This window comes from Hippopotamus amphibius, chromosome 1 (assembly GCF_030028045.1).
Source record: "Hippopotamus amphibius kiboko isolate mHipAmp2 chromosome 1, mHipAmp2.hap2, whole genome shotgun sequence".
Classification (NCBI taxonomy): domain Eukaryota; kingdom Metazoa; phylum Chordata; class Mammalia; order Artiodactyla; family Hippopotamidae; genus Hippopotamus; species Hippopotamus amphibius.
Genome location: NC_080186.1, coordinates 105,168,244 through 105,186,781, shown reverse-complemented (window position 1 = coordinate 105,186,781; position 18,538 = coordinate 105,168,244). Strand labels below are relative to the sequence as shown.

Here is an 18,538-nt window from a genome sequence, read left to right as displayed (position 1 = left end):
TTTTGGGACTGTGAGATCTCCTTTTAAAACAAGTACTTTTAGCAACTCTTTTTGCACATTAAAGTTTGAGAACCGCTAGTCTAGATTGAGAGACCCTAATGGTTTTCTCAGTGATCAGAGAACAATAAAAGTATACTTAGAATATTCTTCTTCCTGAGTAGATTAACTCTAAAAGTGAATGCAAAATGCCTTTTCTTTGTAACTAATTTAATCATTAAATTAATAGTCCACTCACTAAACATTCCTGTTAATTGCGATTTACTATATATGGAAATGTAAGAGATTGACTAACTGCAAAACTGAATGCAGTAAACCAGCTGAAAGCAGTGATAAGAAAAACTTCTTTGAGAGTACTCCAAACAGCAACAAGAGGAGCAGCCAACTTTGGTGACGTTTGATGTTCTCTTTTTGAATCCTTATAAAGTTTCCCCATTTCTAAGATGTAGTGAAGAAATATGTGTCAAAACGCTACAACACTGTTCCAGCATTTTGTTAACTTTGTTTTATTATCAAAGCACAATGCCCTTTGCTCCTTCCTTGCATGGCACTAAGTGCTATTGGATGTCTTCTTCCTTAAGTCTTGACATGGTACCCAAGGTATCTTATAGCCTATGCAGATGAAGGTATCAACACAATAGATCTCATAGTTCTGTGTCTATTCCCTAAGCATTTTGGATTTGACGGAAACCATCCCCCTTCTCTACAGGGCAGAGGTGTAACATTGACATTGATGAGTGTGCCTCCAATCCCTGTCGCAAGGGTGCAACGTGCATCAACGATGTGAATGGTTTCCGCTGTATATGCCCCGAGGGGCCCCATCATCCTAGCTGTTACTCGCAGGTGAACGAGTGCCTGAGTAATCCCTGCATCCATGGAAACTGTACTGGGGGCCTCAGTGGGTGAGTAGCTGTCATGTATTAATAGTTTCTTCTTGACTTGTGTGAGGACTTGAGCTGAGACTTGGCTGAAGAGTTCGGTAGTCTGCATCACAGTCTTCCACATCGTCCCTTCTTCTCTACCTTCCATGACTGAGTAGGTTTAAGATAAGGAGGGATGTCTCATTCCTCATATGGGTAGTCAGCACATGGGAGGAGTCCTGGGTTATTTTATGAGTCTTTGGCAATAGTGCTTTTAGTACTTATTGCAAGATTGAGTTCTGAGGGATGTTCTATTTGACTTTCCCCTCTGCTTAAAAAAAGCCCAACTCTGTTCTATCATGGTACCTGTGGGTGCCACTGAAGTAGAGCTGGTCTCAGCTAACTTAGACATGGCCTTGATGAAATGTTCACAGTTTGCAAGCCCCTGAGTGTTGTGTAATGTGTTGGTAAATAATTTTCTAGAATCATAGAGTGTGATATTAGTTTCCGTAAGAATCCTGCACTTTTGCTATGCTTGCCAGAGGACAGGACTCTGGGCATTACCATTTACCATGCTCACAACAGATGAAAGAATGAAGAGTATATTTAGAGGTAAATAGGAAATCAAGTTGTTTCCAAGATGAATTAACTCAATATTCCTGTTTCAGAGTATAGCAGCCTTCAAAGCTTCCCAATCCATCTACTTTTCTTTAAAAGAATCTCCAGACAAGGAGGCTCTTATCTCCCGATATCACATTCTGAGTGCTGATGATATTCAGATTGTGAACAATGTGCATATTTTTATTTCAGATACCTTCATTTTTGTTCCTTTTCCTACTCAGTGCCTTTGGTGCTTTCTGGAGACAGGGTTTCAGATCAGAACAAAGCATGTCTCAGAAGTCAGACATCCCAGGAGCTCTTCAGAGTGGCTTAGAGTCTCTGATACTACCCTACTTCCTGGGTGTCTGTTTTACACCAGAAACAAATGATCCTAAGGGTTGCTTTACTCTTATTTTATATAGAAGAAAAGAAACTGCAGATTTATCCATGTTAATGTGTCTTTCAGATTGTCCTGACTTCTCGTACCAATCAGTGTTTACAAATGAAAGCTCACTATACTAATTTAATTTCTCTAGCATCTTTGTGGCCCAGGAAGGTGTGTTTACTGAATACTCTAGATGAGCCCACACAATTCACATGGTGACCCAAGTATAGGTCCATAGAGGAGCAGAAATGAGATTAACTTACCCAAGAGCTCCTCGGTCCTTCATTTCTTCAGAATGTTGTATTTAAACTATGACTCAATTGTACATTCATCCCCCAACAGTAAATAATTCTGTCTTCTTTCAGATACAAGTGCCTCTGCGATGCAGGCTGGGTTGGCACCAACTGTGAAGTAGACAAAGATGAATGTCTTTCTAATCCATGCCAGAATGGAGGAACTTGTGACAATCTGGTGAACGGATACAGATGCACTTGCAAGAAGGGCTTTAAAGGTGAAAGCAAAAGTGCATATTTTTGTCTTGCTTCTCTGCCTTTTTGTTGGTGCATACAGTTTGACTCACTTGTTCCTTTCCGTTTTCTTCTCCTCATTCATACAGCAAACATAATTTGAGCACTTAATATTTATAGGGCAGTTGGGGAATAAAAACATACATAGATTTAGACATGAATTCTATTTTCAGACCATCAGAGAGGTGAGCTATTGAAACAGTACCATTTAAGGTGAGCAACTGGGACTCCACTTATACAGCTTTGGACAGGTGTTATAATTGTAAGCTCCAGTGTAGGTTTGATTCTATGATAATTCAAAAGAGATATTGGTATTAGAATGAAAATGTTTCACTGTAATTGTAGCAGTAATACCTGGAAGAATCCATGTATTTAAAAGCTTTGCAACAAGTTCTCTTACGCATTGAGATATTCTTAGATGATACATAGTCACCTACAGCCTTCTGGAAAAATGCGTAATAGAGGAGATTGTGTAAAATCACTTTTTGAGTTGTGTCTGTTTTATTTCTCCCATCACTTCTTTCTTAGACAAGCTCAAGAGAGAGAAACCTGTGGGTAAATCATTTGTATTTGTACTCCGCTGTCCACATAGTCATTGATTTCACTGCTCAGAAATGGTGCCAGGCTGCTGTGATACATCAGTATGTTTCAGTCACTTTATTTGATTACTTGAAAATTTTCTGAGACCATAGTTTAGTCATTAATTTTCTGACATTCACATATATTACATCTGCAAAGAAACTTACAGATTTAAAAGCACTTTCATTTCTTTGCCTCTTTGAGACTTGCTGATCAACAAAATAAAAATCAAAATGTAAAGTCCAGAGTTGTGTGGCTCTTGAGTAGCAGGGTACAGTTTGAACCCAGAGCTCTGTACTCCTGGACCATCATTTTCTTTCTTACAGTGCTGTAGTTTCTCAATTTTAAGACTCTGTGTCAGGCCCTATTGGACTACAAAGGTGTGTGGCATTTGGTACTGTTGTGTCCCCATGAATGCTTCCTTCCTTTTCTCTTTTTCATAGTGGGAGTAGATTTCATGCCTTGGATCAGGGGAAACAGCTTTGTGACTTCAGGAAGCACTACCACATCGATGGTAGAGAATGTGCATTTGAGAGAGTGGGCATAAATCAGAGGCTCTGATTAAGTATTCAGATGTTTTATCCCTTGATAACTTACACCCTGTTTTTAAGCCCTGACCAGATACTTTGTATAGAAAGAGCTTCTATTTAGATATAGCAGTAGATTTTTATCGTAATGAACTTCTTGGTCCATTATGGAGAAATTACTTGTATTTGGAGGTACATTAGACTTTCAAGCTATTAGAATATATTGTTCTTCTATTTATTTTTTTGACTGATGAAGCACTTTTACTGACTGACTGTATGTCAGGGACTTGACACTGAAGTGAATGAACAGGTGTTCCAGTGGCCTGAAGAAGTTAATGCAATGTCCGAGGTGTTTCATGTTTGCAACTGAGAGGACGGCTTAATAATTGAGGTAACGAGGAGGCCAACAGAAAGTTTCACTGTCTTTGGTTTCTCCCCTTTTCTGTCTACAGGCTATAACTGTCAGGTGAATATTGATGAATGTGCTTCGAATCCATGTCTGAACCAAGGAACCTGCATCGATGATATAAGTGGTTATACCTGCCACTGTGTGCTGCCGTACACAGGTGAGTCCTGGGGGTGCAGGGACCAGAGGGGCTGCTTCGTCTTGCCTTGTCACTCCAAACCTCTGAGTCTGTGGGGCAGGGATGCTGCTCTGTGGACTCACTCCCTGATCACCCTTCCTGCCCTCACTGACTGGGTCTTCAGCTCTGAGAAGACACTGTGGCCTCTCTAGGTGCAAGCAGTAGGGAAACTCATTTGCTGCCTTTATTTTTTATGGTTTGAAAATTTTTAAAAATTATATGTGGCTGGAATTGATACATAGCTGATGGTTTAGTCATTGTTTGAATGGTCCCGAGTCTCTGTGGCCTGTGCTCTTAGTCTTAGTTCTGCTAACACAACTACCACCACTTATTGGTCATTTACTATGTGCCAGACACTTTATATACTTTGGATTATTTGACCTAGTGTTCTCAATACGAAGTATTTAGAAGTTCCTATCACTATTTTATATATGAGGAAGCTGAGGCAAAGAGAGGTTACCTGCTGAAGGTCACATAGATAAGTGGTAGATCTAAGATTTGTCCCTAAGTCTCTCTGGATTCAAAGCTTGTCCTCTTAACTGTCATTCTTCTCCTCACATTCATTGCCACTGCATTTATTCAGAGAGGTACTGCCCCTTGGATGGCGATCACACACACAGAAGACATGGTGTGACTTCGTATCAGGTATTCTTTGTTTCAGGTGGTGCTGCAGGAGTGTGCTTGGACATTTCTTTGTATTGTCCTGCCTCACTGCTGCCGTTTTGTGATTGGTTGTATTTGTGTGACTCATTTACCTTCTCGTCATCCATTGTCTTCATCTGTGGGGAACAAAACAGAAGCATGGACCATGGCTTTGCATGTTTCTCCAGTGCATAGCATGCAGGCAGGAGCATGGCTGAGTTCTTACTCCCCTGGCATCTCGGGCTGTTGGTGATAGCTGTTGCTAGTGACTCTAGGCTGTTTGGAGTGGCAGAGTGGCCAGAAGCATGACTGTTACCTGAAAGACTTGATACTACATTGTTATCTTTGCCACCTCTTTAGAAGAAACATTCATGCAGGGAAACTGCATCTAACCAGCCTGATTGATAACATCAGAGTTGTTGGAGATCCCTAGCTATCTCCAGACGGTCTAAATAATCTCTTTTTTAAAAAAAAAAATACATCTTTTTTGGAGTATAACTGCTTTACAATGTTGTGTTAGTTTCTGCTGTACAACAAAGTGAATCAGCTATATGTATACATATATCCTCTATCCCCTCCCTCTTGAGCCTCCCTCCCGCCCTCCCTACCCCACCCCTCTAGGTTGTCACAAAGCCTGAGCTGATCTCTGCAGCAGCTTCCCACTAGCTATTTTACATTCGTTAGTATATATATGTCAGTGCTACTCTCTCACTATGTTCCAGCCTCCCCTTCCCCTACTGTGTCCTCAAGTCTGTTCTCTACATCTGTGTCTCTATTCCTGCCCTGCCACTAGTTTCATCAGTACTGTTTTTCTAGAGTCCACATATATATGTGTTAGCATATAGTATTTGTTTTTCTCTTTCTGATTTACTTCACTCTCTATGACAGGTCCATCCACCTCACTACAAATAACTCAATTTTGTTCCTTTTTATGACTGAGTAATATTCCATTGTATATATGTGCCACACCTTCTTTATCCATTCATAGTGATAGTGTTGATCACATTTATTGGTACTGAGCAGATGATCTCATTTACAACCATAAAGACTGAGAATTGATGGCTGTAGGATGATATAAGCAGGTGTCACTATGCTCAGGCACATTATAGACTTACCTGAATGTGACTAAGGTGCACAGCTCATCTTGAAAATATTTGTCTTCTTGCTATTCAGATACTATAAGAATATTTGACTATATGCTGGTCATTAGTTTTTATGCATATTAGGATCTTATTAAAAGAATTTACTACTTGTGAACTTTGAGAAATTATATTAGACTGGAAGCCTATGCAGATTAGAATTTCAGTGCTGCGTGTCACTAAGGGTTCTAAGTATCACTGAGTTTGGCCAGCATGAAGGGAACTAAGCATCATTGCCTTCCCTTGTGAGCCACTATTCTAACCAGACACATTAAACACTGGTTAGGGATGTTGATGAAAATTTGTGATATTATTTTTTTTCTTAATAGAAAATTTTAGGATAAAATTTTAAATTGAGTTAGTTTTAACTTTATTTTGTTGAAGTAAATTGATTTACATTGTTATATTTGTTTCAGGTGTACACTCTAGTGAGTTCAGTATATTTAAAGATTATACTTCATTTAAAGTTACTTTGAAGTAATGGCTGTCTTCCCTGTGCTGTACATTATAGCCATGTAGCTTATTCATTTTATACATAGTAGTTTGTAGCTCTTAATCCCCTACCCCTATCTTGCCCCACTCCCCTTCCCTCTCCCCACTAGTAACCACTAGTTTGTTCTCTATACCTGTGAGTCTGTTTCTATCTGGTTATATTCATTTGTTTGTCTTGTTTTTTAGATTCCACATATAAGTGATAACATACAGTATTTGTCCTTCTCTGTGTGACTTATTTAACTAAGCATAATGCTCTCTAAGTCTATCCATGTTGTTGCAAATGGCAAAATTTCATTCTTTTTTATGGCTAATATTCCTCTGTGTGTGTGTGTGTGTGTGTGTGTGTGCATCACATATCACATTTTCTTTATCCATTCATCTCTTAATGGATACTTAGTTTGCTTCCATATCTTGGCTTTTATAAATAATGCTGCTTTGAACATTGAGGTGCATGTATAGTTTTGAATTAGTGCTTTTGTTTTCTTCAGATATATACCCAGGAGTGGGATTGCTAGATTATATGGTAGTTCTATTTTTAGATTTTTGAGGAACCTCCATAGTGTTTTCCATAGTGGCTTTACCAATTTACATTCCCACCAACAGTGTACAAGGGTTTCCTTTTCTCCACAACTTCACCAACATTTTTTAATTTGTAGACTTTTTGATGATAGCCATTCTGACAGGTGTAAGTTGTAACTTGACTTTAAAAACAACTTTATTTCCCTTTTTAAAAAATGTGTATTGGAGTATAGTTGATTTACAATGTTGTGTTAGTTTCAGGTGTACAGCAAAGTGATCAGTTGTACATATACATATATCTACTCTTTTTTAGATTCTTTTCCCATATAGGCCATTACAAAGTATTGAATAGAGTTTCCTGTGCTATACAGTACATCCTTATTAGTTACCTATTTTATGTACAGTAGTATGTATATGTCAATCCCAATCGTCCAATTTATCTCACCCCTCACTTACACCCTGGTAACCATAAGTTTGTTTTCTATATCTGTGACTCTATTTCTGTTTTGTAAGTAAGTTCATTTGTACCCTTTTTTGGATTCCACATATTAATGATATCATATGATGTTTGTCTTTCTCTTTCTGACTTACTTCATTCAGTATGACAAGCTCTCTGTCCATCCATGTTGGTGCAAATGGCATTATTTCATTCTTTTTTTATGGCCGAGTAATAGTACATTGTATATATGTACCACATCTTCTTTATCCATTCCTCTGTTGATGGACATTTAGGTTGCTTCCATGTACTGGCTATGGTAAATTGTGCTGCAATGAGCATTGGGATGCATGTCTCTCTTGGAATTATTGTTTTCTCTGGATATATGCCCAGGAGTGGGCTTGCTGGATCATATGGTAGCTCTCTTTTCAGTTGTTTAAGGAACCTCCATGTTGTTCTCAACAGTGTCTTTATCAGCTTACATTCCCACCAACAGTGTATGAGTGTTCACTTTTCGTCATGCTGTCTGCAGCATTTATTGTTTGCAGATTTTTTTGATGATGGCCATTCTGACTGGTGTGAGGTGATACCTCATTGTACTTTTGATTTACATTTCTCTAATAATTAGTGATGTTGAGCATCTTTTCATGTGCTTTTTAGCCATCTGTATGTCTTCTTTGGAGAAATGCCTATTTAGATCTTCCACCCATCCTTTGATTGGGTTGTTTGTTTGTTTGTTTGTTTGTTTCCTGATATTGAGCTGCATGAGCCGTTTGTATTTTTGGAGGTTAATCCCTTGTCAGTTGCTTCATTTGCAAATATTTCTCCCATTCTGAGGGTTGTCTTTTCATTTTGTTTATAGTTTCCTTTTGCTGTGCAGAAGCTTTAAGTTTAATTGCGTCTCATTTGTTTATTTTTGTTTTTATTTAAATTACTCTAGGAGGTGGATCAAAAAAGATCTTGCTGCTATTTATGTCAAAGAGTGTTCTGCCTATGTTTTCCTCTGAGAGTTTTATAGTATCCAGCCTTACACTTAGGTCTTTAATCCATTTTGAGTTTATTTTTGCGTGTGGTGTTAGGGAGTGTTCTAATTTCACTCATTTTACATGTAGCTGTCCAGTTTTCCCAGAACCGCTTATTGAAGAGACTGTCTTTTCTCCATTGTATATTCTTGCCTCCTTTGTCATAGATTAGGTGGCCACAGGTGCGTTTATCTCTGGACTTTCTATCCTATTCCAGTGATCTATATTTCTGTTTTTGTGCCAGTACCATACTGTTTTGATGACTGTAGCTTTGTAGTATAGTCTGAAGTCAAGGCACCTGATTCCTCCAGCTCCAGTTTTCTGTCTCAAGATTACTTTCTCTATTCAGGGTCTTTTATGTTTCCATATAAAATGTAAAATTTTTTGTTCTAAGTCTGTGAAAAATGCCATTGGTAATTTGATAGGGATTGCATTGAATCTGTAGATTGCTTTGGGCAATATAGCCATTTTCACAATATTGATTCTTCCAATCCAAGAACATGGTATATCTCTCCATCTGTTTGTGTCATCTTTAATTTCTTTCATTAGTGTCTTATAGTATTCTGAGTACAGGTCTTTTGCCTCCTTAGTTAGGTTTATTCCTAGGTATTTTATTCTTTTTGATGCAGTGGTAAATGGGATTGTTTCCTTGATTTCTCTTTCTGATCTTCGTTGTTAGTGTATAGAAATGCAAGACATTTCTGTGTGTTAATTTTGTATCCATTACCAAATTCATTGACTAGCTCTAGTAGTTTTCTGGTAGCATCTTTAGGATTTTCTATGTATAGTATCATGTCATCTGCAAACAGTGACAGTTTTACTTCCTTTCCAATTTTTATTCCTTTTATTTCTTTTTCTTCTCTGATTGCTGTGGCTAGGACTTCCAAAACTATTTTGAGTAATAGCAAGAGTGGACATCCTTGTCTGGTTCCTGATCTTAGAAGGAATGCTTTCAGCATTTCACCATTGATAAAACTGTTTGCTGTGTGTTTGTCTTGTATGGCTTTTATTATGTTGAGGTAGGTTTTCTCTGTGCCAACATTCTGGAGAGTTTTTGTCATAAATAGGTGTTGAATTTTGTCAAAAGCTTTTTCTGCATCTATTGAGACGATCATATGGTTTTTATTCTTCAGTTTGTTGATGTGGTATATCACATCAATTGATTTGTGCATACTGAAAAATCGTTGCATCCCTGAGATATATCCCACTTGATCATGGTGTATGATCCTTTTAATGTGCTGTTGGATTTGGTTTGCTAGTATTTTGTTGAGGATTTTTGCATCTATGTTCATCAGTGATATTGGCCTGTCATTTTCTTTTTTTGTGATATCTTTGTTTGCTTTTGGTGTCAGGGTGATGGTGGCCTTGTAGAATGAGCTTGGGAGTGTTCCTTCATCTGCAGTATTTTGGAAGAGTTTCAGAAGGGTAGGTGTTAACTCTTCTCTGAATGCTTGATAGAATTTGCCTGTGGAGCCGTCTGGTCCTGGACTTTTGTTTGTTGGAAGATTTTTAATCACAGTTTCAATTTCAGTGCTTGTGATTGGTCTGTTCATATTTTCTATTTCTTCCTGGTTCAGTCTTGGAAGCTTGTATCTTTCTAAGAATTTAGCCATTTCTTCTAAGTTGTTCATTTTATTGGCTTATAGTTACTTAGTCTTTTATGATCCTTTGTATTTCTGTGGTGTTCTTTTTGACTTCTCCTCTTTTATTTCTAAATTTATTAATTTGAGTCCTCTCCCTTTTTTTCTTGATGAGTCTGGCTAAAAGTTTATCAATTTTGTTTATCTTCTCAAAGAACCAGCTTTTAGTTTTATTGATTTTTGCTATTGTTTTCTTTGTTTCTATTTCATTTATTTCTACTCTGATCTTTATGATTTCTTCTACTAACTTTGGATTTTATTTGTTCTTCTTTCTCTAGTTTCTTTAGGTGTAAGGTTAGGTTGTTTATTTGAGATTTTTCTTATTCTTGAGATAGGATTGTATTGCTATAAACTTCCTTCTTAAAACTGCTTTTGCTGCATCCCATAGGTTTTTGATTGTTGTGCTTTTATTGTCATTTGTCTCTAGGTATTTTTTGATTTCCTCCTTGCTTTCTTCAGTGATCCATTGGTTATTTAGTAACATATTGTTTAGCTTCCATGTGTTTGTGTTTTTTACAGGTTTTTTTTCCTGTAATTGATTTCAAATCTCATACTGTTTGGTCAGAAAAGGTGCTTAATATGATTTCAATTTTCTTAAATTTACCAAGGCTTGATTTGTGACACAAGATGTGTTCGTTCCTGGAGAATGTTCCATGTGCACTTGAGAAGAAAGTGTATCCTGCTTCTTTCAGATGGGATGTCCTATAAGTATCAATTAAGTCTGTCTGGTCTAATGTGTCATTTAAGGCTTGTGTTTCCTTATCAATTTTCTGTCTGGATAATCTGTCCATTGGCATAAGTAGGGTGTTCAAGTCCCCACTTGTGTTACTGTCTATTTTGCTTTTTATGGCTATTAGCATTTGCCTTATATATTGAGGTGCTTCTGTGTTGGGTGCATAAATATTTACAATTGTTGTATCTTCTTGGATTGATCCCTTAATCATTATGTAGTCTCCTTCCTTGTCTCTTGTGACATTCTTTATTTTAAAGTCTATTTTATCTGATATGAGTATTGCTACTCCAGCTTTCTTTTGACTTCCATGTGCATGGAGTATCTTTCTCCATCCCCTCACTTTCACTGTGTATGTGTCGCTAGGTCTGAAGTGGGTCTCTTGTAGACAGCCTACATATGGGTCTTGCTTTTGTATCCATTTAGCCACTCTGTGTCTTTTGGTTGAAGCATTTAGTCCATTTACATTTAAGGTAAGTATCAATATGTATGTTCCTATTACCACTTTCTTAATTGTTTTGGGTTTGTTTTTGTAAGTCCTTTTTTCTTCCCTTCCTCTTTTGTTCTCTTCTCTTGTGTTTCCTGCCTAGAGAAGTTCCTTTAGCATTTGTTGCAAGGCTGGTTTGGTGGTGCTGAATTCTCTTAGTTTTTACTTATCTGTAAAGCTTTTGATTTCTTCTTCAAATCTGAATGAGATCGTTGCTGGGTAGAGTATTCTTGGTTTTAGGATTTTCCCTGTCATCATTTTAAATGTATCATGTCACTCTCTTCTGGCCTGCAGAGTTTCTGCTGAAAAATCCACTGGTAACCTTATGGGGATTCCCTTGTATGTTATTTCCTGCTTTTCCCTTGTTGATTTTAATACTTTCTTTGTATTTAATTTTTGTTAGTTTGTTTAATATGTGTCTGGGAATGTTCCTCCTTGATTTTATCCTGTACCAGACTCTCTGTACTTCCTGGACTTGGGTGACTACTTCCTTTCCCATGTTAGGGAAATTTTCGAGTATAATCTCTTCAAATATTTTCTCAGACCCTTACTCTTTCTCTTCTTCTTCTGGGATTCCCTATAATTTGAATGTTTGTGCATTTAATATTGCCCCAGAAGTCTCTCAGACTGTCCTCAATTTTTTTCATTCTTTTTTCTGTTCCACTGCAGAGATTTCCACCATTCTGTCTTCCAGGTCACTTATCCGTTCTTCTGCCTCAGTCATACTGCTATTGATTCCTTCTAGTGTATTTTTCATTTCAGTTATTGTATTGTTCATCTAGGTCTTTGTTAAACATTTCTTGTATCTTCTCCATCTGTGCCTCCATTCTTTTTCCAAGATCTTGGATCATCTTTACTATCATTACTCTGAATTTTTTTTCAGGTATATTTCCTATCTCCTTTTCATTTAATTGTTCTTATAGGTTTTTATCTTGCTCCTTTGTCTGCAGGATGGTTCTTTGTCTTCTCATTTTGTCAGACTTACTGTATTTGTGGTCTCCTTTCCATAGGCTTCAGGATCATAGTTCCCCTTGCTTCTTCCATCTGTCCCCTGTTGGGTGACTTTGGTCCAGAGACTTGTGCCATTATTCCCTTGATAGGGGGCTTGATTGGTGTTGTGGTGACCAGAGCTGGTCCTGGATATTGAGCAGGGCCTCCTCTTGGCTCTGTGGTTGTCACTGCCCTGTCAGAGGCAGGGTCTGTACCCTAGTTGTCAGAGTAGAGGCCCCTAAACCTGTTTCTTAATTGTGATTCTGATCTGCAGTGCAAGGTGGGCAGGATTGGGGCACTCCCACTCAAAAGAAGCCAGTGAGTATTCCTCCTCTGGAGCTGTTCCCCTGTGAAGGTGCTCTCTTGTGTCCTTTTTTGCCTGTTGTGTGGACCCACAAAGTACCCTGTTGTTGCCACTGTTCTCAGTCCCACTTTAACTATGGGTATACTGGCAATTGGCCCTGGTGACTCTCAGGCATTGTTTTCACTAGGCCACCGGTGCGGATCCACTGAAACCAGGTCCCAGGACTGCAGTAGCTGTGCACTGGACCCACTGTGGGAGCTATGGAGGCAGCCCAGATTTTAGACCTGTCCCAACCCCTACGTGTATGTGCCCACAAAGCCCACAGCTTGTAAAGCCAGACCAGTCCCAGCTGCAGGAGCACTGTTTGTCCTTTTGGATGTCTCTCAGGTGCTGGATTTGGGAAGCCATCAGCAGAGATGTAACTCCAAGGTTTGCATAGCCACGAGGAGAAATTTCAGCTCTTCTTCATTAGTCACACAGCCCCTGGGGCTCATTTGTGGTCTCAGTCCCACCTCTGCGTGTGTTCCTCTCACCAAAATCTGCTCCAGAGGTTGCTGGAGCGCAAGAGCTCGTCAGGCAGGAAGGAGCCAAGGCAGCGATTGGGGCCAGCACACTGTCCAGGTGGGAGGGTGCTGGCGTAGGGATTAGAACACATGAGCCTTTCAGGTGGCCATCAGGGCAAGCATGTCTCCCAGGCTGGCACGGGGGAGGTGATGGCAAGCCACCTCTGGTGGGAGCCCTTTCCAGTGCCTCTGGAGGCAGGGACCGGTGCATGAGGAGAGAGGCTCAGTGGCAACCTCTCCCTTTGTGCATCTGTGGTGGTCTGGGCTTCCTGCACGAGCATTCTTGATTGTAGGGTTCCTCACTCCCCTCAGGCTGTCTCCTCACAGCCAACAGTAGTCCCCTCCCTGGGTCTGCTCTCCAGACCCCATGTTATGGCACCCAGCCCCCACGCGCACCTGCAGTGACCCATCTTAGGCTGGGATGCACAGGGCTGTGGCACAGACCATCTGTACAGGTCTCACTCTGTCCTGCCTGCCACAGACCAGTTGCTGGGCTCTCTTCTGAGCCCCCAAGGCTCCCCTCTGTCCCCGCCGATCTCCCTGCCAATGAAAGGGCTTCCACAAATGCGGAAACCTCACCTTACCTTCAGCTCCCCGCCAGGGGTGCAGGTCCTATCCGGCTTCCTCTCCTCTTCCTTTTCCCTTCTTTCTTTCATCCTGCCCAGGTATACAGGGATCTTTCTTGTCCTTTTAGGTGTCCGAGGTCCTCTGCTAGTATTCAATAGGTGCTCTATGAGAATTGTTCCACTCGTAGATATCTTCTTGATGCATTTGTGGGGAGAGATGAACTCCACGTCCTCTTATTCCTCCATGATCTTTTTTTTTAAGAACTTTTGAAATATGATTGACATACAATAAACTGCATATATTTAAAGTGTACAATTTGATTTTTTTTTATTATTAGTAATGTATATATGGCAATCCCAATCTCCCAATTCATTCCACCCCGATCCCCCTCCCTGCCCCCAGCTTTCCCACCTTGGTGTCTCCTCCACTATCTTAGAAAAAGCCTATCTTCCTTTAAATAAAAGCATTATTTTAATTTTTTTTTCTGAAATCTTCTATTCAGTGTACTGAGGTAGGAAATGTTGGTGGCAGCTGTCAGTGTCATGTTGTTGATGTTGATATAAGGAGAGGTGTTACTAGGCAGTCAGTGTTACTTCACTGTTTTCTACCTCTGATGGTCTTCTGATCAACCCCATTGCCTTCTAGAACAGGCCAGCAGAGGTTCTGAGGAATAGGAGGCTGTGTTGTTACTTCTTCTCTGCTCATGTGAAGGTGGATCTGTGTGGCTAAGCTTCTGATTAGCTGAATCTTAGCTATGAAGATGCAGAAACTGTCACCGCTGATTGTTGCAGGTTTCCAAATCCCTGTAACCACTCATAATAAAAACGTGAAGATGACAGCAGCCCAGCAGTTGTTGAGTCCTTCCTCTGTGTGCCAAACCCTATGCTAATAAAGACTTTGTAATCGCTTTTTCATTTAATCCACAAAAAGCCTCTATGAGTTACATACCATCCTAATTCCCATCTTATTTATGTGGAAGCTCAGAGAAGATAACTTGCCTGAGATCACACTGTTAGTGATCACATCAGAGCCAAGACACAAAGGTCCATAGGACTCTGAGATTCCAAAGCTCTTATCCATTACGTTAGACCTGAATTCGGAGAGCATCCTTTGGTATAGAATTTGGGGAAATTTCAGTTTTCTCAGAATTTTTCTCTATAATAAACTCTGTCATTTTATTTCCAGGCAAGAATTGTCAGACTGTATTGGCTCCCTGTTCCCCAAACCCTTGTGAGAATGCTGGTGTTTGCAAAGAGGCACCAAATTTTGAGAGTTACACCTGCCTGTGTGCTCCTGGCTGGCAAGGTAACAACATGGGAATGGGGAAACCAAGAGCGTTAAACAGAGTGATCAGGTTATCTGATGGCACAGAGGACCTGGTCTTTTGAGGCTTGCCCTTTTTTGTCAAGAACACAGGCCTTGTATAGAAGCTGCTACCTGGAATGTTTTAGAAAGCCTTCGCCTTTTGCATGTCTCTGGGGCCCCCTAGTGGCTAGAAGACTCCAGCCAGAGTCTGAAACTGTGATGTTCTATGGGGAATTTTAGCATCTGGGCAGCAACTTGCCCAGGGGCACAGAAGCCTTAAGGGACTTCCCAAAGCAGGAGACCAACCAGAATATCCTTGGAGTAGCCCCACCTACCCCAGCTGAAGCTCAGACCCCACATAAATTTCTGTGGGAATCACCTTCCAAAGATTGGACCATTCATTGCTGCTGTGTTTCCAGGTCAGCGCTGTACAGTTGACATTGATGAGTGTGTCTCCAAGCCCTGCCTAAACCATGGTCTCTGCCATAACACCCAGGGCAGCTACATGTGCGAGTGTCCTCCAGGCTTCAGTGGTATGGACTGTGAGGAGGACATCGATGACTGCCTTGCCAGTGAGTATGCCAGCCTGCTCCTAAGCCCCTGGGGGAGAGGAGAGCCTAGGGAGCAGAGGAGAGCTCATTGAAGGCACTTGCCTCTCAGTGCTGAGACTGGCCATCCACTGGTTTATTGCATGTCTTTATTCTTCCCTTTTTAAAAATCTTCATTTTGAAGCTAGTGGCTTTAGGAGTTGAGGCAAGGGAGTCACTTTTAAGCATTGCCTTACTGATTTTTGTACATTTTTGTACACACAAAGTGGGAACATGCTATGCAAGCTTCTTTTTTTAAAAAGCAGATCTCTTGAAGTATAATTAACCTATAATACAGTGCCAATATTTAAGCGTACCAGTCAATAACTGTTGACATATGACAACTGAAACCAGTCCTGAAGATACTGAACATATCCATCCCCCTGAAAGTATTCTCATCTCTTTTGTAACTTAAGCCTCCTTTCTACTTTCCTGTCCCAGGCAACCAGGGATCTACCTCTGTCACTATAGATTTGTGTGAATTTTTTTACAGTTTTATATAAATAGAATTATATAATGCAAACTGTTTTTTGAAGAGAGGGAATATGAGTTTTAAAGGCTTTAAAGAGTAATTTTGTTTTGCAATCTTGCTAAACTCACTTATCATTAATTCTAGATTAGTATAGCTTCTAATTTAGTTTAGATTCCTAGGATTTTTTAAACAGATATAATAAACACTGTTAATTCTAAATAAAAGCAACTGCTATATGTTTTCTAAAGCTGTATGCATTTTATTTACTTTTGCAGAATAGAATTGGTGAGAGAAGCCCATCTTGCCTTATTCTTGATTCTAAGCGAAAAGCATCAAATTGAGGAATTTACCTCAATTTGCTGAGACTTTTGCAATTTACCTTCAATTTGATGAGAATTTTCTTTCTTTTAATAATGAATGAATGTTACTTTTTTTTCCCAAATGATTTTTCTGTATCTCTTGAGGTGGTAATACTGTTTATTAAGGTCTTTTAATGTAAGTGAATTATGTTAATTGATTTTCAGATGTTGAACTAACCTTAAATTTCTGGGATAAATTCTACTTGGTCATGATGTGTTATCTCTCATATATTATTGGATATTATTTACCCAAATTTTGCTAAGGATTTTTGTATCTATGTTCATGAGGCATATTGTTCTCTAATTTTATTATAGTATATTTGTAAGCTTTGATAAGAAGGCAATGCTGGCTTCATAGAACAAATCAGGAAGTGTTCCCTTTCTACTTTCTGGATGAGTTTGAGTAAAATTAGTATTATTTCTTCTAAACATCTAGGCCTGGGATTTTCTTTCTGGGTAGGTTTTAGCTATAAATTTAATTCCTTTAATAGGTGTTCAGGGTATCTATTTCTTTTTTATTGAGCTTTGGTGATTTGCATCTTTCAAGGAATGAGTTTTACTTTAAGTTGTCAGAATTGTTGGCATTGAATCATTTATGATATTCCCTTATTGTACTTTTAATGTTTATTTTAAAATGTGATTCCTTCCCTTCTTTTATTTCAGATATTGGTTATTTTTTTTTCTCTTTCTTCTGGTTGCTCTTGGTAGAGGGTTATTGATTTTAGTAATCTACTTATTTATTTCTAATCTTTTTAATGAACACAGTTTTAGTTTTATGGTTTTTCTCAGTTGTTTTATTGTTTCCTATTTCATTGATTTCTGCTCTTTAGTCTTTTCGTTGCCTACTTTGGTTTTAGTTCACCCTTCTTTTAATTTCTTGACGTGGAAGTTTAGATTTTATTTCATTCTATACTTCTAATATAAGCATTTAATGTTATATATTTTTACTCAAAATGCTGCTTTAGTTGTATTTCACAAATTTTGATGTGTCATGTTCTTTTTGTTTAGCTCAAAATACTTTCTAGTCCCCATTTAGATTTGTTTTTTGACTTATAAGTTATTTAGAAGTGTGTTCTTTAGTTTCCAAACATCTTTTGTTGCTCATTCCTTCCAGGTAACTTTTGTTACTGATTTCTAGTTTAATTCCATTGTAATCAGTGAAGATACTTCACGATTTGAATTACTTTAAATTTATTAAAGCATATAATATGGCCTAGTGTATGGTCTGCTTTGGTAAATGTTCTGTGTGCACTTGAAAAAATCATCTATTTTGCTGGGTTTTGGTGGAGTGTTCTATAAATACTATTGATTCAAACTGGTTGACAGTACTTTAAGATTTTCTATATCCTCCCTGATTTTCTATCTACTAATTCTATCAATTATTGACAGAGGAGTAGTGAAGTCTCCCTCTATCATAGTGTATTTGTCTGTTTTCCTTGTACCTCTATCAGTTTTTACTTAATATATTTTGAAGCTGTGATATTAAGTACATAAACATGGAAAATTGTTGTGTCCTTTTGAAGAACTGAGTCCTTTGTCATGAAATGACCTTCTTTATCCCTTGTATTATCCCTTGCTTTGATATCTACTTTGCCTGATGTTAATATAGCCACTATAGCTTTTTTAAATTATTGTTAAGGTGTATATCTTTCTCATCCTTTTACTTTTGGCTTATCTATGTCTTTAAAGTAGGTTTCTTGTAGAGAGCATGTTTTGGGTATTGTTTTTTTTTTCTTTAATATGACAATGTCTATCTTCTAATTAAAGGTGCTTATACCATGTAAATTTAATGTGATTTCTGACGTGACTGAACTCAGTATTTGCCATCTTTCTGTTTAGTTTATCTTTGTTCTTTCGATTTCCATTTCTCTCTTTTTTTGCTTTCTTTTGGAATAATTGAGTATTTTATGATTACAGTTTATTTCTTTACTGGCATGTTAGCTGTATCTTTTTCTTTTTTTCTTTCCTTTTTTTTGGTGGTTGTTGGGTTTGCAGTAAGTATATGAATATAACTCACTAAAATTTTCCTTCAGTTATACTACTTTGTAGAGAGTATAAGAGCCTTACAGCAGTATACTTGCATTTACATTCCTCCTGCTCTCTCTATTGATGTTCCAAAAGGTATATATCATAACCCCCCCAAAATATTATTTTTACTTTAAATGGTCAATTTATTTTTTGGGAATTTTGAAAAATAAAAGTCCTTATATTTTTGTACATAT

At 38.5% G+C, this 18,538-nt stretch overlaps 1 protein-coding gene across 3 annotated transcripts in view; it reads left to right on the top strand.

Annotated features, from left to right (window-relative positions):
* NOTCH2 (notch receptor 2) overlaps window positions 1-18,538 on the top strand; it is a 178,549-nt gene that overhangs the window by 122,669 nt on the left and 37,342 nt on the right. For all 3 annotated transcript variants that reach the window (XM_057720791.1, XM_057720794.1, XM_057720798.1), the window contains 5 exons: window positions 707-899; window positions 2,208-2,353; window positions 3,928-4,041; window positions 14,779-14,898; window positions 15,318-15,470. In XM_057720791.1, coding sequence (XP_057576774.1) covers window positions 707-899; window positions 2,208-2,353; window positions 3,928-4,041; window positions 14,779-14,898; window positions 15,318-15,470 — 726 coding nt within the window. The remainder of the gene's footprint in view (window positions 1-706; window positions 900-2,207; window positions 2,354-3,927; window positions 4,042-14,778; window positions 14,899-15,317; window positions 15,471-18,538) is intronic.